Source organism: Idiotropiscis lumnitzeri, chromosome 3, assembly GCF_059441095.1.
Source record: "Idiotropiscis lumnitzeri isolate Australia: NSW breed Sydney's pygmy pipehorse chromosome 3, RoL_Ilum_1.0, whole genome shotgun sequence".
In the NCBI taxonomy this organism is placed as follows: domain Eukaryota; kingdom Metazoa; phylum Chordata; class Actinopteri; order Syngnathiformes; family Syngnathidae; genus Idiotropiscis; species Idiotropiscis lumnitzeri.
This window is the reverse complement of record NC_142393.1, coordinates 31,126,280-31,145,128: the sequence shown is the minus strand read 5'-3', so window position 1 is coordinate 31,145,128 and position 18,849 is coordinate 31,126,280. Positions and strand designations below refer to the sequence as shown.

The 18,849-nt window shown below is 40.2% G+C and overlaps 2 protein-coding genes and 1 pseudogene across 6 annotated transcripts in view; 1 reads left to right on the top strand and 2 right to left on the bottom strand.

Annotated features, from left to right (window-relative positions):
• The first annotated feature begins 39 nt into the window (after positions 1-39).
• On the top strand, positions 40-17,129 carry atg13 (ATG13 autophagy related 13 homolog (S. cerevisiae)). 4 transcript variants are annotated; one of them, XM_088292098.1, is made up of 18 exons: positions 40-228; positions 823-903; positions 1,015-1,095; positions 5,220-5,339; positions 5,456-5,502; positions 6,061-6,201; positions 6,277-6,317; positions 6,438-6,534; positions 6,644-6,751; positions 7,255-7,348; positions 10,807-10,905; positions 11,090-11,167; positions 11,301-11,410; positions 11,530-11,656; positions 13,526-13,600; positions 13,727-13,792; positions 13,866-13,997; positions 14,076-17,129. In XM_088292098.1, exons 2-18 carry the CDS (start codon positions 835-837, stop codon positions 14,151-14,153), a joined length of 1,563 nt encoding a protein of 520 aa, XP_088148224.1. In that variant the 5' UTR covers positions 40-228; positions 823-834; the 3' UTR covers positions 14,154-17,129. The 4 variants fall into 4 exon arrangements, with proteins under 4 accessions (XP_088148224.1, XP_088148223.1, XP_088148225.1 ...); XM_088292097.1 differs by having other exon boundaries at positions 41-228; positions 13,685-13,792; XM_088292099.1 differs by lacking the exon at positions 10,807-10,905 and having other exon boundaries at positions 41-228; positions 13,685-13,792.
• LOC148340898 (uncharacterized) lies at positions 1,752-2,413 on the bottom strand (annotated as a pseudogene).
• The window catches only part of ipo5 (importin 5), a 15,269-nt gene continuing 13,547 nt past the window's right edge, over positions 17,128-18,849 (bottom strand). For both annotated transcript variants that reach the window (XM_088292095.1, XM_088292096.1), the window contains exons 24-26: positions 18,388-18,616; positions 18,144-18,285; positions 17,128-18,075 (exon numbers count right to left, since the gene is read on the bottom strand). In XM_088292095.1, coding sequence (XP_088148221.1) covers positions 17,989-18,075; positions 18,144-18,285; positions 18,388-18,616 — 458 coding nt within the window. In that variant the 3' untranslated portion in view covers positions 17,128-17,988. The remainder of the gene's footprint in view (positions 18,076-18,143; positions 18,286-18,387; positions 18,617-18,849) is intronic.

Genomic DNA, 18,849 nt, shown 5'->3' with positions numbered 1-18,849 from the left:
TCTTTTTTATGTATTGTATATACAAATTCGCGAAAATGCAATTCAGAAAGCAGTGATAACTAAACACGTCGACATGGGGAGGGTAAACAGAAAAGTAGCACAGTTACGCTTGACGTTGTTTACATCAGAATTTGTCTTTTATATGATTCTAAAAAACTGAAGCGAGGATCCTATTTATTGACCTGATTTGTACCTCACCAAAGCCTTGTTGCTAAAGGAAAAGCTCATGTAGGTTTGCTACTTGTGTTAAGGTTAAAGTGCGCGACGTCGAGCTAGCTTGATGACCAGCCTAGCATTAGCCTGGTACTAATGATTCATCAGTTCCTTTGATGGATAACCTATTTACCTATTGCCGTCTTTCTAGGTTATACGTGTAATCGTGTATATTACAAAGTGATCTTCAATGGATTTAAGTTTGGAATCGTCTTTATTCAGTAGCTCAATGGGCACTGAAATAGCGACGTCGAGGCCGCAGTGGCTTCACCTCTACGTTTTTACTGTAATATTTTTGCGACATAGCAATGATTATCCACAACTTAATTATTGTAAATACGTTTTTTTTTCATGTGCCGTACTATATATTTGAAAGTACATCATTTTGGAAGCTCTATATCTTGTTTTTTCTTTCGAATGCAAGGTACAAATTTGGCTTCCTTGCCAATGGGCAAAGTGTGTATATTTGTTGCTGTGTGGTTATTATTCGAGCTACAGTTCCACATGTTCGTTATGGACAGCACTGTATTAGTAACTTGGTGATATGTGTTAGTGGCTGTCTTTTATGGTTTTTAAACATCTTAAATGTATGCTCATGCTTTATTGCAGGGTTGTAACAACATGGACAGTGACCTGAGTCCCCAGGATAAAAAAGACTTGGATAAGTTCATTAAGTTCTTTGCCTTAAAGGTAAGAAGATGCTTCATGGTAAATTGTAATGATTTTTTTCTTGGTAACTGTAATTGGTTACTGTAATTGATAGTCAACAACAGTTAAAATAGATTGTTGATGCATTTGTAGACTGTTCAAGTGATAGTCCAGGCTCGCCTTGGTGAGAAGATATGTACTCGCTCATCTTCAACCCCCACCGGCTCGGACTGGGTAAAGCAAAAATATTTTTGTTAGTTTGTCCTTTTTTTTTTTTTTTTATATGTACATTTTTAAATTGCTTACATTAGGGCATCCTGTACAAGAGTATTCCACACAATGTGCAGGCATCATTGTTATTTTTAGTTTTTGTGACATCCACGCAAATGTGTTGAGACTTTGCCCCTACAGAGCGTCCTGCACGTAGCTCAAAAAGGCATGATATATCGAGCTTTTCATAATCAATTGAATTGGACAATTTGAGTGATTTGACTGGATGCACACACCAAGCATAGATCTGACCTGTCTGTCTTGTAATATATGTACCTGCAATGGGTGCACTACAAAGGTTCCGCATTGTTTGGAACAAAAACTATGATTATCTTATTTTAAGTATGCCCTAATTTATTTGTAAATAATTAATTGTAATTAACCATTTTTGTCATTTTGGTTACAAATAATCTCTTGTATGATATTTAGGACCACACATGAATCATTATTTTTCACTTAACATTTTTGAAAAAAATTTACCCAGAAAAGCAAGAGAAAAATGTGAACATTTATTGTTTATTTGTCTGTGTGTCTTTGTGTGTATGTTTTTGTGCCTGTGTGTAAACTGTCCAGTATTTGACAGTTTTTCCCTCTTTTTCCTGTTTTGTTTTCTTGTCTCATCACTGTATGCAGTTCAGCCAAACTACTTGTTTCTGGTGATCATTGCACATTTTCACACATTGCATTTAACTTAGCAATTTTTGTTGCTTGGACAGATCTGACACATTTTTCTCTTCGGTTGGCCCTGGCTGTTTCTTTTCTGTGGTTTTGTTGTGGCTTTTGTCACACCTTTCTATTGCTTTAATAATCAGGGTTTGCAGTTGGGGGTAGCCTTCCAGTCGACTCATCTTGTGAGCTGTGAAAAGCTTCTTTGAGTGGTCTTTGAGGAAGAGACGTTGTTCATTGGTGATGCCGCTTTTGAAATCTGGGTGCTATTGGATATCTTCACCCCGCATATACATTTCAACAGTGCTGAGCTGCGAAAAAGGTGTTGGCATTCAGGGTGACGATGTCAATTATATGTACCACAGCACCATGAGACACCTCTGTTTGGCGCACTGCATGTTCAGTTACCAACAATCTGGTAAATGGTGTCTCCACCTCCTTTGGTCTTGTTGTAAAATGTGATCACTTGTGTTTTTTTCCCTTTCTGCTATTTTTTTCCACTACTTTGTCGTGGTGCATCATGCTCAGGAGCACAATAGCTTTTCCTTTTTTTCCTGACATAGCTGACCATTGTAAGGCTGTCGTTGAATCCAAAGTCTGTGCTGCAAACTTCCATTGGAAGGCTTGGGGGGGCGCGGTGCAATGCTGTGGAGGGTGCGTGCTAACCTGGGGAACATGCTTTTTTTTCCGTCGTAGTACGGCTGAACGATGTATGGTTTTGGGGCCGTAATTGCAATCTCAGACAACGCGATTTTGAGATCGTAAACTGCGGTTTGTACCCCAAGTTCACGCAGTACATCACGCAGTACTGATTTTAAAAAAAAAAGCATCGCCCCGTCACTCGTTGTCCCGGAAGTAATTTCTTTCGCCTCTACTTGAATGCTAGGTGCCAAGCTATCTTGCGCCGCAACAGTATGATTTTTATTTGTACTATATTTAAGTCCGTGCACAGCAGCAGCAACGAGCTGCGTGATGACAAATAAACAACCCCACTAACAACTAGCATTCTAAACGAGGAGGCGAACTTGGAAGTGCTAAGTGTGCTAATCGCTGAAATGAATTACAGAGTAATAAGTGCTTCGATGTACGCTCGTCTTTTAACAGAAGTCTGACTCGAACCGCGTTTGGGCAACGAGCCAGCAGCTCTGAACAGAAATGTTGTACTGCAACCATTTCGTATTGAAACATAAAATAAGACCCTGCTGGACAAGGTCTGAGTCATCTATGCTTCTAATTGACCGTGACTTATACATTATGTGACTATTGTGTTTGGGTGATGGTGTAGGAGAAAGCTGGACAAAAGAGCAGCTGTCCACAATGTTGTAGTCTGTCTTATCATTTATGTTATTGCAAGCAAGAAACGTCCCAGGTTTAGACAACAGACTGCAAAAAGCCCAAAGCACAACAGCACATCTCTCTAAACAGCCATGCACATCTCTCTAAACAGCCATGTGATTGGCTGAGTCTGAGTGGCTCCCAAGAAGCCATTGCTGTAATTGGCTAAGGCTGAGTGGCTCCCAAGAAGCCATTGCTATAATCTTTTTGTGTTATTTTTATTTCTTTTGGGTATATAGATGGCATGAGAGATACATGTTTTGTGTTAATCTTATTTCTTTCTTTCATTGTTTGCTTGTATGTTTTTCTTTGGTTTTGATTTCAAACCGTGACTCTAAGGAGTGTGGTGAACAGTGAAGTCCCTCCCCTGACGTTGTCTAGTAGACTATTGCCAAGACACCTTTTATTGGTTAGAGTGATTGTTATTGGCAGTGATTCCTAATAGTTTCATGACATCTGTCATTGGAACGGGGTGATACCTCTGGCAATGATCCCTTAGGGGATTGAGTCCTGGTGAGCTGGCATCAGCTAGCATGAGCAGCTGAGCTAGCACCTTGTAGTGCGGCGCGCCTAGTATATGCATTAAATACGGAAATAGCACCCTCAACTGGTGTTGCGCCCTTTGATGCAGCGTGTCTTATGGCCGTAAAAATACGGTAGTTTTCTTCTTGGTAGGGGGGGCGTGACAGAAAATAATAGAGAAGCACTGGTTTACACCATGATGGAGCCGGTTTTAGAATAAACTATTCACTCTATGATGTCGGAGTTGATTGCATTCTCTTATGGTTGTCATCAGTGGATATTATAATAATAACAGTAATATAAATAATTATAATTGACAAATGATAATAACTGCTCCACCCATGTCAAATTGTAGGAAACAGGACGGATGAGTAGAGAGAACAGCAAGGGAGCAACATCTGCAAATGTGAGTCAACAGGAGTTCAGTTGACAAGAGAAAAAATAGTCAATTTGTGAAGCAGACATTCTATAAATCAAATAAATTTTTGGGGATTTAGAATTATTAATATTATTTTGGAACATGTTCATCAAGGTGCATCATTTGAAACTTTTTCAACTACAAAAAGAGAGACTACTACATGTTTAAGAATAAATTAAGGCAGCTATACACAAGGTAACTCAAGCTACTTTGCATAATTAAAGTACATTATTTTAAAGCAAAAATCTAGTAAAGGCAGGCACAAGGAGGGAATAAGGTCACACTGAATTTTTGCAGTTTATGTCCGCTGCGTACATAATTTGTTGGTGTTTTGTTCTTAATTTGGAAAACTTACGTCATACTGTATTAAAAAAGCAGACTGAAATAATACTTTGAATCTAATGGTGACTTTAAACATTTACATAGTATTGTATTGGGATTTTTTTTTTTTACATCTGTCCATCCGAACATTTACTGGGGGCCAACACCCACCACCTCCCACACAGTTCCATGAAACCTGGTGACGAAGCAAACGTCTTTTTTGTACTTTTTCACAAGTTATAAGCAACACTAGCCATGTGGGAAAGGTTGAAACACTTTATGATGCTAGCAAATTCATTTTTGTCTGTCTGTCAGTATCTGTCTGTCTGCTTGTCTATCTATGGATCTTATCTATTTTATCTGGCATAGTGCACAAGTGGTTAGCATGTTTGCTTCACAGGTCTTGTGCTTTGCATTTGTAAATGCCAATATCTTGTTTGTTTTCAGCATATTTGGTATTGGATTATCAGAGAGTAATTAAAAGTTCAAGTTACATTACTTTAATATGATGTTACTTGAATTATGTTACTAACTAGATCTTTAATGGGTAATTTATTGGAATACTTTATTAACGTAACCTTCCAAACCCTGCTTGCGTGCATACAACATTGTACAGTCAGGTGGGGTGAGCATGCTGTCATTTGTGTGTATTGAATGTTCACACCTAATGAGATATCTGAAAACTCTTCAAAATGTAATAACAAAAAATAAATCTCTTTTAAATCTGATAATTAGTTTATTGACTTCAATTGAAATGTTGTTTGGATTGCTTGTCTTTCATTTTAAGTGTGATTTGTTATTTAGTTTGAAATGTTTTGTTTTGCAGTTTAATTTAGCCATTAAAGACATCCCAGAAGTGACCCATGAAGCCAAGAAAGCTTTGGCTGGCCAACTTCCAGGCGTGGGACACTCAATGTGTGTGGAGATCTCTCTTAAGACTTCTGAGGTAAAAATTCCCATTTCTAAAATGTCTGATTTAGTGCAAATATTAAAACCATTAACCGCTGTTATTCAAAAGTGGACCAGCTCTACTGGACAATCATCTGCCTCTCTTTCATCCAGGGGGACTCAATGGAGTTGGAGACTTGGTGCCTGGAGATGAATGAAAAGTAAGCTGTTGTAGGTTTTCTTACAAATGTTAAACATTAGAGCTCATAGGTAAAAGAGAAATATTTGGACGCTATGTATTTGCCACACCCTTCACTAATATGCACCAGTGTGATTCTTAAACATAGTGATTCATGATGGCATGCTATTATGGAGGTTCAGTGGTGCTAATTAGAACAGCTTCATCAGCCCTTTTATCCAGTTTTCTCCCCCACGTACATACGGGTCTGTTGTCAACGACTGTCTAAAACCGTGACCAACATGAGTGCTCACATAATTTATATCTCCCATTCAATTCTGCAGAGCTTTGTAGTCTCAAACTTTACCAACAGAGGGTGCTAACACGCACCGTGAAATGACCCCAGTTGGTTAAGTCACATGTGCACAGATCTATGGAACTTGGACCATACACACAACACTACTAAAATTAATTGCCGACGCTGTCGTGAATAGTCAACTAATCTTGGTAGCCCTATTAGGAAGAGAGGACTTGCAGTTTGAATCCTGCCCCATAGAGCAGAAACATAACGAGTCAACATGTTTTTTTTTTTTTTTTGTAGGTGTGATAAGGACATAAAAGTGTCGTATACCGTCTACGACCGTCTGTCTGTCCTGCTGAAGTCGCTGCTGGCCGTCACTAGAGTAACGCCGGCCTACAAACTGTCCAGAAAGCAGGGACATGACTATGTGATATTATACAGGTGAGTTAACATTGGTTTCTTATCACTTTTTACCTAACGTTCCGTCTGCTCATTGTTTTTGCCTATTTTGTCTAGGATCTACTTTGGAGAAGTTCAAATGAGAGGATTAGGAGAAGGTAGGTGGTAACGATTCTTACCATAATCCAAAGAATTTGTATGTTTTTCTCTCTCTTTCTCTCTCTCTCTGTGAAAAACATCAATAGCTTGCTCACTCAAGTCGTTCCATGTTTTTGAAGGTTTCCAGACGGTGCGTATTGGCGTTGTGGGAACTCCTGTTGGCACTTTGACACTTTCTTGCGCCTATCGCACCAATCTGGCTTTAATGTCCAACAGGTAGGTAATATGTGCTGTACCATGTGACACTTTCATATTGTAGCCATCTTCATAGGCCGTACATTGAATGTGTTACCATTTTTGTAACTAATTCATCTTGGTCTTGCAGACAGATTGAGCGGTCTGCACCTATCATGGGGATCATTGTGGACCACTTTGTGGACTCTCCCGGTGGCAGCCAGCGACCTGCAAGTATGGGTCAGCCCTGTAACTACAGGTACCCCATACACAAGTAAAAAGTGCTTGAAATGTTTCGTTTACCAGCCTTTTATCAAGTCGAGGCACATGGTTTACTTTGGAAAAATCTCATATCACACCATCAAGAAAAATGCCAGAAAAAGTATATATACTATATTGAAATAATGATTCATCTCTTAATTTACTCAGTAAAATATACGTGGTAATATAATGGTCAAAAAGTCGTACGCGTGATTAACTAGTCATATCCGTAAAACGAATCAAACTTGTGAGGGTTTGAGTTTCTTTTTTTCGTTTTCCTTTTTTTTATATACTTAAAGGGAATTAAGTCAAACGCAAATATTTTTTTATTAAGGATACAAATCATTAATCACACCTTATCCTACTACGAAAATCTGAACTTGTTTAGTTGAACACAAAAATGATACTTGCAGGAACTGATGAAAGACACACAAACAGTATTCTTCAATATTAATGAACTCACCAATGAACAAATTCTTGTGTTTCCCCCCCCCCACCCAGAGCACCAGACAATGACCATGGCGAATCATTTGCAGGGGTTCAGGATTCACAGGAGGTTTGCACCACTTCCTTCTCCACTTCTCCGCCCTCTCAGGTAAGACAACATCCCAGTTTCATGCTAAAGTACACTTTATAGACTTGAAACAGCATCTTTTTACCTCCTAGCTTTAACCCCTGTGGCTTATTTGCATATTTTCCTGATCCTGGAAACGTCACTTTCTCATCTATTCTTGGGAATTTTTTTAGAAGGTCCATGTTGTCCGCACTGTGAATCATTCAGATTAGGGCTGCGCGATAAACCGAAAGTTGACCGTAACCGAAATGTATTACAATGACTGACATCGCTAAATTTGGTGTCTAAAAAAAAAAAGAAAACGAAAAGTCTTTTCTGTCTGCGGCGATGTTCATGGCTCTATAAGACGGCTACAGCGCATGTAATCACGTGACTAATGCGCTGAAGAAGAATGTAAACAGAAGACGCGTTCGTAGCTGGCGATTCAAATCCTGAAGCGGCTGACACGGCTGCAGACGAAGTAACGTTAGTTGAAATTGTTCCTGTCGCGCTTGTCCCGAAAAGAAATTGGACATCTGTCGTTTGGAAATGTTTTGGGTTCCATAAAGACGATGTTTGAGCAAAAGAACATGAACTACAAAGTGCGTCGTAAGCACCTGAAACAGCGCGTCCAACCTTTTCTTTTTCACCACCCATAACACAACCATGCTGTTGACTTGGAGCTTGTACTAAAAGTTCAAAGTGAGAAACAAGGTTGGACAATTGACAACAGCCCACTAACGGAGGCGACACCATACGAGAGAACGTCTCAGTGGTGGACGCGATAGCCGAGCACCTAGCTCAAGTTAGAGCTCCTCTAGTAACAGTGGAGCGCACAGGATTTAAACGCCTCATGAATGTAGCCGAGAAGAGGTACGAAAATATTTGCCGCAAACAGCACTTCCCGATATGGACAACATCGGGACGGGAGCGGAGACATGTCGAGCATTTTGCATCCACATCTGACTTGTGGTCGAGTCGCAACATGGATCCCTGTTTGAGCCTGAATGTGCAGTAGATAGACGACAAGTGGCGACCGCGCACCGGGAGTACTCGAGACGGCACATTTTCCTGATGAAGCACACGCGTTTATTTGGCACTGGCATTCCATTGACATTTTTTTTCATTTTATTTAGCATTTTGTTTACAGGCGACTAGCTCCTTTGCACATGGCATTATTTATATTGTTTACAAGATACCTTTACACAAATCTAGGCCTTTGCAAATGTCATTACAACATCTCAGCACAATATATTTTCAGAAAAAGATTTTGTGAGAGGTACCCTTTTTCTCCTGTTCTTTGTGACATTGTTCAAGTCATGCAAAGCAAGCTATTTTGAATGTTTATTCAAATGATTTTTGTACTTTTATTTTCCATTGAAAGTAATGTGTACCAGTTGGTCAATACAAAAACAGTTAATATGCATTTCCTGCATTTATTTTGATTTTGGTCCTCAGGGGGAATTTATCGCGAATTTATCGTTATCGAGGTAAAATTGCCCAATTTACCGTGATATTGATTTTAGGTCATATCGCCCAGCCCTAATTCAGATCCATATTTAGGTCTGTTCTGCTCAAGCACACTAAATGCCCAAAACATTATTTAGGTTGTGCATATTCTGCTGCGGCAACCGGACGTATTTTTCATCTTTGTCTTATTTTGTGCCGTGGCCACTTATTTTTTGCTGATAAATGGCCGTTTTAATTTTTACTTATAGTTGTGTATTGTCCCTTGTTAAATGTTCAGCATTTAATCCGTCAGATAGCTAGCAGATCTCCAAATAAGAGGAAGAGTGTTCCTACTTCAAGCTGTCTATTTGTCATAGTTTTTTATTTATTGTACTTTCAACACAGCTTCACTGCCATTGTTGTTAGCCCAACATAAATCTACTCGCTGAATGCAAGCATACAATTGGATAAACAACTGAGATGGGATTACCGAAATTAGTCAAGATATTGCTTGTCTTTTTAAATCATCAGAAACTGTTAGTTTGGCATAAACAAGACAGTAACGCATACAAATAGAACATCCAGCAGTTCTCACAAGTAGGCATGGGCTGGTATTAGATTCTGACTACTCTTTACGTTCTCAGGGTTTTTAGGATCAGTCAACGAAGGTTTTTGAAAAAAAAAAAAAAAGATTTTGAAAAAAAAAACAAGATGAAGCAATATATTTATATTTAATTAACTTGTATGTCTACTCAACAATCAACTCCAGAGAGAAAAGTTCACGCAACTTGCGCAGAAAAGAAATGAAAGCTATTTTGTTTTAAAGAGATGTTAAATTAAAAAGCCATATACTGTAGCTTTTTTTTAACCGTAAATAAAATGTTTTTCTAACTTTATACCAGTCAAAAAAGGAAATAAATACACAAACACTATTACTTTGTGATTGGATGGTTCAGGGTGCCGAGGCGGAATTTCCGCTCACAATGACATGAGACAAGGCTAAAAATAGATAAGCTTTCTGGCTCACATATTATACACTCTGGCAGCACGGGATGACCCTGGAGTGGTTTTTATGTGTTATTTTGCCTATCTGATCAATGACATCAGGTAGATCATCTAAATGCTGACAATACAGTTGATCACTGATTTTCCATGCAATGCAAAATATTGACCGATCTGATTTGTACGACTATATTGGTGTGTTAAGTTTAAGTCTGATGGTATGATGACCGTAATCAAAAATATCAGTATTAAAATAGCAGCTCTAAAAATGTCCTTTTGGAAATACTTGGTTAAATGAAAACAGCATTTTTTCCATTTAACACAATCTGTTGTATTTCTCTACAAAATGTTGAAAATGTAGCATGTTAAGTTTAAATGAGTAAATGCATAATTAAATAAATATTGACATTTCTCTTTACAATTCTTCTTTGTAAGTCACAGTGTCACATCACTGGTGAGCTAATCTTTGGAACAGACCCCATCGGTCCTCACGTTGTCCTTGGAACTTACTAGTACCTACTGACATCAAAATAATTTCAATTTTATTTTTATTCTATTTTATTTTTTAGGACAATGCACACAAATCAACAGCAAAAATGCATTCATGGTGGAATTACCACAGTGATGTAATATCTTCTGTGTGAGGTGTGTTTAACTGGTCATACGTCCTCTCTCTGATCAGCTGACAAGGAGGAAAAATTAAAAGTGGCTGGCCTCTCGTATTAGTATGGAAGAGGTGCTAATTTAGTTTGTCTTCACAAAGTCCACTCCAAAAACAAAAAAAAGCTTCTTACTGCACCAGTGAACTCAGTAACAAGCTACTCAAGAATGGCTGCCATTTTGAGCATGTAGTAATCATTACTGTATCTAAGATAGGATTGGAATTTAAATTAATATTTAAAGACAGCATTATTTTGAAACAAAGCAAAGTTGGCAACATGTTGTGGACCACCCTTTTGCAATTGCGGCTCCCTCAGAGTGGCCCCTTGATCATTTTTGTCACATCTCTTTCTTTCTTCTTTCTTTTCTGCCACTGGACCGCTATCCAGTGCATCTGTACGCTGAGTCCTTCTCCTTCTAAACTGTCCAAGGCCCTCCCCCTGGACAATCCACAGTTTCCGCTGGTTCCCGGTCTTGTCACTCACACTGTGAGTCTACACTGGAACATCTTTTTCTTTTGGTCTGCTTACACTTACACACGCTTTTGTATACCTTGGCTCTTTTCTATCACTCCTAACTTACTAACGACATTATCTACAAGCCCAATTGACCCACACTCAATTTGGTCAAAATGATTCATACATATTTTCTCTCTTTTGTGTGCACTTGCAGCTGTACGCTTCTAGGCTATCCTACCTGCCTCCTGTTCTAGCAGGAACTACTGAGCTTTGTCACACTGCTGCCAACCAGGTAATAAACAAATTGGTAAATATTGTAGTGATGATGATATTTGATCTTTGTGATAGTGCAAGAAGCATTTGCCTCAGATTGCATATTGAGCGCTGACAATTTCCAGACAAACATTCACGTTTGTGATCTTCAGACACTGCATGCTGGGAAGGAGGACGGGGTTGTGTTGCATCCAGCGCAGCCCTATCATGGTACTGAGGCACATCTGACAGTGGAGCACATGCCCAACACACCTGGCAGCAGGTAATTGTATCTTGATGTCATTTCATACATTCAGTGATTAGATGATGTTGATGTGACCTGGTGGTATTTTGGCAGCTGTTTTGTGTTTTGTTGACTTCACGCATTGCGTCTTTTCCCAGTGGAGACGATGACATCTTATCCCACAGCGGAGAGGGAAGAAGGACTGCTTCTCCCTCCGACCCTGTTGAGTCACTTAATGCATTGACAAGGAAAGTTGGAGCTTTTGTCAGTAAGCCCAATACACGGGTAAGGAAAAATACTACATGCACATAATGATATCAAAAGTGTTCATGCCTCTGTTCAAGTCAAGACTTTGTGATAGAAAAAAATCTGACCAAAATGAATGATTTCAAAACTTTGTCCACTATTGTGACCGAGAACCCGTACAGCTCAAATGGAAAAAAACAACTAAACAAAAAAAGCTCTTAGTGCAAGGAAATTAAAATAAACTGAGGCAGCGATTGCACAAGTGCAATCTGCAAATGTGACTTTGGTTAGCACGATGGCCTCACAGTGCAGAAGTGTAGGGTTCAATTCCGGCTCCGGCCTTCCTGTGTGGTAGGTTGATTGGATGCCCTGAATTACCCTTAGGTGTGTTTGTGTGCGCGGATGGTTATTTTTTCTTTGTATGCCCTTTGATTGGCTGGCAACCAGTTCAGGGTGGACCCCACCTAACTGCCCGAGGACAGCTGGAATAGGCTTCAGCACACACGCAAGCCTCATGAGGAGAAGTGACTCGGATAATGGATGGATAGTAGTTTTTGTTTTGTTATTCTAATTGATGATTCTTTGTAGGGCTGGGCGATATGACCTAAAATCAATATCGCGATAAATTGGGCAATTTTACCTCGATGACGATAAATGCGCGATAAATTCCCCCTGAGGACCAAAATCAAAATAAATGCAGGAAATGCATATTAACTGCTTTTTTTTACTTTCAATAAAAACTAAAAGTACAAAAATCATTTGAATAAACATTCAAAATAGCTTGCTTTGCATGACTTGAACAATGTCACAAAGAACAGGAGAAAAAGGGTACCTCTCACAAAATCTTTTCCTGCAAATAGATTGTGCCGATATGCTGTAATGCCATTTGCAAAGGCCTAGATTTGTGTAAAGGTATCTTGTAAACAATATAAATAATGCCATGTGCAAAGGAGCTAGTCGCCTGTAAACAAAATGCTAAATAGAACGGAAAAAAATGTCAATGGAATGCCAATGCCAAATAAACAAGTGTGCATGATCAGGAAAATGTGCCGTCTGGAGTACTCCGGTGCGCAGTCGCCACTTGTCGTCTATGTACCGCACATTCAGGCTCAAACAGGGATCCATGTTGCGACAAGACCACAAGTCGGATGTGGATGCAAAATGCTTGACTTGTCTCCGCTCCCGTCCCGATGTTGTCCATATCGGGAAATGTTGTTTGCGGCAAATATTTTCGTACCTCTTGTCAGCTACGTTCATGAGGCGTTTAAATCCTGTGCGCTCCACTGTAACTAGAGGAGCTCTATCTTTAGCTATGTGCTAGGCTATCGCGTCCACCACTGAGACATTCTCTCGTATGGTGTCGCCTCCGTTATGGGCTGTTGTCACTTGTCAAACCTTGCTTCTCACTTTGAACTTTTAGCACAAGCTCCAAGTCAACAGCATGGTTGTGTTGAGGGTGGTGAAAAGAAAAGGTTGGACGCGCTGTTTCAGGTGCTTACGACGCACTTTGTAGTTCATGTTCTTTTGCTCAAACATCGTCTTTATGGAACCCAAAGCATTTCCAAACGACAGATGTCGAATTTCTTTTCGGGACAAGCGCGACAGAACAATTTCAACTAACGTTACTTCGTCTGCAGCCGTGTCAGCCGCTTCAGGATTTAAATCGCCAGCTACGAACGCGTCTTCTGTTTACATTCTTCTACAGCGCATGAGTCACGTGACTACATGCGCTGGAGCCGTCTTAAAGGGGCATGAACATCGCCGCAGACAGAAAATACTTTTCTTTTTTTTTTTTTTTTTAGACACCTAAATTACCGACATGGGCAAAATGATGTCGGTCATTGTAATACATTTCGGTAACGGTAAATTTTCGGTTTATCGCCCAGCCCTAATTCTTTGTCTTTTTAGCTACCAGCCACAATGGACCTGCCATTTTCTGCATTTGCTCCCAGAGGCCTCGACTCCGAGGACAATGATCCAATGGTAAGTATGGATGCCATGGGTTCAGTTAACAATGGCCCTGGTTCTTGACTACTGAGGATCACATTGCGTGTATCTGTGTGTTAGGTTCATCCTCCAGACTCTCCTTCCTGCATGTCCCCTCTGCAGGCCAGCCTCCACTCTCAGGGCTCAGAGGGCTCGGGGCAGCAGGATGACTTTGTCATGGTCGACTTTGTATGTTCATCATCATCATCTCAACTCTGAGAAGTGCTACCTTTTCCTCTGAGCCAATGTCTCCTGTTTTTAGCGGCCAGCTTTCTCTAAAGACGATTTGTTGCCGATGGATCTCGGAACATTCTACAGGGAGTTTCAGAACCCTCCGCAACTGGCCAGCCTCTCACTTCACATCAGTTCCCAGTCGATGGCGGATGACCTTGTCGTATGTAGTTTTTGTTTGACCTTAAGACGATAAAATTCAGCAGTGTCGTTTGTCACTAACGCCAAGGTATGTGTGCAGGACTCGCTACCAGAGAAACTGGCCATCTACGAGAGAAACATTGATGAGTTTGACGCCTTTGTGGATATGCTCCAATAGAGCATGACAGCAAGCAGAGAAGTTATCGGCTGTCCTGCAAGACCCAACTATATAGAAGTTTCTTTCCTGACATTTTTCATCCCAAAGCCAAGTGTCCCAGCTTGTACAGGACATTCATTTGTAAATACAACTTCTGACACACACACATGGGTCTTGCTTAAAATATTCACCGTGTCACTTTAAGAAAGCATCCATGAAATCAAAGCATGTCCACTTTAATGTGCACAAAGTGAAAATCAGGGATGTTGCCTGCTTGAATTACCCTGACAATGCATTTAGCCTCACATGGTAACTAAAACCTGTCAGAAATGATGGAATCACCAGTCTCGAAGGATGTTCTTTCAGCTGTGTAAATTTGTAGTCAAGAAGTTCACACACATTGCACAAAATAGTCATTTCAAATGGCAACTTTCTGGTTTTAAGAAACAGAAATGATGGGAAAACATTTTAGTCATTCCCCTTTGCATTTTTAGACTAAGCAGAGGGTGGAAAACAACCAAACAAAACTTGTGCATTCACCCTGAGGTGGTCCTGGCTAGATTTGAATTATTCATTCACCTCAAACTCCAGCACAACAATATATTTTTTGTATTTTTTTACATGTCTTAAACGATATAAAGCAAACGTATTGTTTACAAAAGTAAAAAAAAATAAACCACACACACCAACACACTTCAGCAGTCCAACAACAAACATGTTATACTGTCAATGTCTGTTAGCAATTATTTAACTTAGCATAAAGCTATAAGAATAGAAAAAAAACATCTAGTCAGGACATCTGTGTGAATTTGCACTTGTGATGCAAACACAAACAAGAGAACGTTGCAAATTAGTTGAATGACATGATGCATCAATTCTAATAGTTCAGCACAACTAAACACCAAATACAGTTGGTCTTTGCGGCTTAAATAGCCTTTTGCGTCCTTTGACTCAGAACTCTGCATACCTTTTATTTGCTCACTTGTCCTCTTCTCTTTGTGTTGTGTAGCCTGGCATCAATCCCATTTCCTTGTGGTGATTTCTTACAGTTGGGTCAGTCACAGACATTGACTCCAGGATCCGCCCCATTTGCTTGCTGTGCGTTTTCTTTTTTCAAGTCTGGATGCTTTGATATCTTTCTTGATCTACCGGATGCTTGCTTTTAACAACCTTCCCATTTTCATATTTTTTGCACTTGGTGCAGATTTAAGACATCTGACTGCGAACAACCAAAATCTTGTGCAACATTGCATAGTCAGGTACCGTTTTAAATAACTTTGATTGTCATTGAAAAACAATCTTGTGTTGGAGCCATGATTCCTGTTAAGCCACTTGATGTAACAGCTCTCCAAATTGTGATTGTTCCTGTTGCTGCAAATGAACAACCTGATCTCAAATGCAGGTGTTAGGTTTCAGAATGTAAATGTGCAGGGCCATTCCATAATCAATTCCTCAGAATTGAGTGATTCCATCATTCTTTACAGTGTTTGGCCCAGAACAAGTACCAGTACAAGTCACATTTTATGTAGTTTTTTTTTTTTGTTTTGTTTCTTAAAGCCAGCAAGTTGCTATTTGAAATGACTGTGTCATGTCTGTGATCCACATTTTCCCTACAATATTAGACAGTTGAATGAACGTCCTCTGAAACTAGTGATTCTACACTATAGACTCTACATTTCCCAACTGCTCGAGCTTCAAGTTCCCAGCTGGTCTGTGGATTTCAATCAAGTGCATTTCTATATACTTTGCACAATAGTGTTGTATAAATAAATCTAGTCAAATCCATGCGGCCTGAGTCACCCTTAAAAAGGTATGTAGTTCAAAGCCATCAGTGTTTTGATTGTAATTATGACACTACATCTTAAAGGCAAAGTCAAGTCAACAATTTTCTTAATACGTGCCATGTGCCCCCTCTGGTCGAAACAGCAATCTTAGTAATCTTGCATTTATGGAATATGAATTAAGCAGTACAATCCATCCATTTTTATCCATCTCAGTGATTGGCCATTTTTTCCACATGCTATGTCAGTGGCGAATAAGAGCTCAGGTAACAACCGCCATGGCTCATGTGACGTTCGCAACATGATGTTGCATTCCAAATAAGTCAGCTTTATCACACTAATTGTACCGGTCGTGACTTCAACGCGTTTCAGGTGAATACAAACAAAGATGGCTGATAAATTGTTTTGTTGCTCAGAACATGTTCTGACCTCCAGCAAAGCTGCCTGCATTAACTCACTTTATTTATGCAAATATAATTTAAGCAGTTGATAGTTGACGGAATAACTTCGTGCAGGAAGATGACACCATATGTCAAATAACTAAATTAATGTAAGATTGGAAAAATATTTGTCTAGCTTGTTGATTGTATTTTGCCATTGACAATCTGTCCATTGCGGCCATGCTTGTCGAGTGACAATTAATTAACTGAGGTCAGGGTAGACATTTTTTCTTTGACTTTGCATGGTATCCCACTGCACTTTTTGTAGTCAAGTCGGAAAAACTGCAACCTCCAACTTAACAGGAACGCAGTACAAAGCCCTTCGGCGCCGTGATGTCGTTTTCAGTCCACAGCAAGTGGCAGTGCAATGCAAGATGTCAGCCCCGAGATAGATTAAGATAAAAAACGGATGGATTTTTCTGATCAACTAAATTCCACAAAGAATGTTAATAGAATACTAGTTTAGACTATTGGGGTGCATTTAACATTTTGTAAAGAAAGGTTTGGCCTTGACTTTCCCTTTAAAGTAGATTGTGAGGCTGCTGTACCAATTCAAATTTTCTGTGGGCCATTGCACATTTAGGGAATCGAAGTTTCCAGCAGGTTTGTGTCACGTGTTCGTTGCAAGTTTTAATGTAGACTCCTTTGCTTGATGTCTCATAAGCATGTGGAAGTGGTAAGTCACATTAACCATGCGCATTACCTATGAAGTACCCACTAAATATGTAAATGCCCCAAGTTGCACCATGATTCAAATAAATTCATATAAAAAACTTTCAGAATTCTCAATGGAATTTTATTGTAGGTATCTTGTGAAATGTAGTCACATACCTGCAGGGCTGTAAAGGGTTAACACCATAATAACAGAGTACGGGAGCACGCACAGATACTCTACAAGCAGTTAGACTTAAACTTGGTTGGCAGTGACCAACAACAAGTTGAACTCCCCCACCCTTCCCAATGCTACCTCAAAGTGGTGCTTTAACATTCAAGAGAAAAAAAAACAACTACTTAATCATTTGAACAGCAATCCGGAAGGCTATGGATAGGAGGGGAAGTTGCTAAGTTGACACTGACTTCCCAAAGAAGTAAATTCACTATGTTCACTATAGTTAGCCACTTAAAACATGCCATTACTTTGGAAACATCCCCTCTGGCAGAGGTCATCTCCCCCCAGGCAATGAGGAACTAAAAAAAAAACAAGGTGGGTGTGAGGGGAGGGACATAAAAATTCACAGGAGACAGGCATTGATTGCCCAGAGTGCATTTTCAACTCACTGAGCTGTGCAGTCCAATAGAAAGTCCTGTCCCATGCTACCCTCCCCCCAAAGTAAATGACCACCTCTGATGCTTATTAGTGAGTTTGAGCTTGTGTCTCTGGGCAGAGACAAATCACACTTGAGGGAATGGTTGGAAACAAACACCTAATGAGAGGAGATGAGACAGTCAGGACTTGATGTCAGGGTCCTCAAGTTTCGCTCCAGTCAATTGAGTGCAGGGTGTAGAACAGGCCTGGGGGGTGGCGGGAGGGTGAAGCCAGCATCTTGCATCCTGCAGATCAAGAGGTGGAGGAGTGTGTGTGGAAGAGTCAATTTTTCTTCAGGGGCTTGGAGGGTGGGAGTCTGACCAGGATGCTCAGGCAGCATTCAGTAAATCTTGTATGGCATTCTGTTGAGTCTCACTTAGCGTCGCTATACACTGGGACCACAATCCTCCCGAAACCTTGGACGACAAAAAACAATCAGTCTCCGTCTCGCAGGGAGCGGTGAATAAGCAGATATGGAGCTCACCTGTACTTGACGGACAACGTTTGCCAGACGTTTACTGCAAGAGTCTTCGCTCTTCACCGACTCGTTAGCTACCCCGTCAGCAATGATGAGGAAGAGTTTGGGCAAGTTGGAGTTGTCTGGTCCGAGGACAATAGGATTGTTACTGCGTAAAGTGAAAACAAGATGTTAGTTTTAGGGAAAAGCAACACTTCAGCGGTCATTTTCTTCCAGTCGTCGTACGACTGCAGATGGAATACTATCATACCTTTCAATGAGATCACATAGAAAGTCAAAAGTGTGGACGGCCTCCTCTTTGTCTTCATTGAGAGGTAGCCAGCTGATCCAGTGGGGGAGAATTTCATTAACATTTGCACACTCGGGCCGGAACCTCATGACCTTTCCGACAGCCGAGACGCAGTTTTCTGTGGCGTTGATGTTTTCTTTTGAACGGGAATCAGATGCCTGGATGACTCTGACCAGCAAGGGGATGGCCTCTGGGGTGGAAAAACAGTGAAATCTGTGACACCTGTCTTCTCTCATCCTGATCGGAAAAATAAACTTTGTCTTGGAGAACCAAAAGGCAAATGTACAAATCAGTGTGCATACACGTTTAAGAGAAACATAAGCGGCCATCCAAGCAGCGTCTTTTTAATGGACGCCCCCGTAGGGCTGGGCGATAAACCGAAAATTTACGTTACCAAAATGTATTACAATGACCGACATCATT

Bases quoted from the DNA above. Each gene is read 5' to 3' on its own strand.
- atg13 (XM_088292097.1), top strand. From the start codon at position 835: ATGGACAGTGACCTGAGTCCCCAGGATAAAAAAGACTTGGATAAGTTC. The intron at 904-1,014 runs GTAAGAAGATGC...ATGCATTTGTAG, and splicing joins TTAAGTTCTTTGCCTTAAAG to ACTGTTCAAGTGATAGTCCA. The intron at 11,411-11,529 runs GTAATTGTATCT...GTCTTTTCCCAG, and splicing joins CCCAACACACCTGGCAGCAG to TGGAGACGATGACATCTTAT.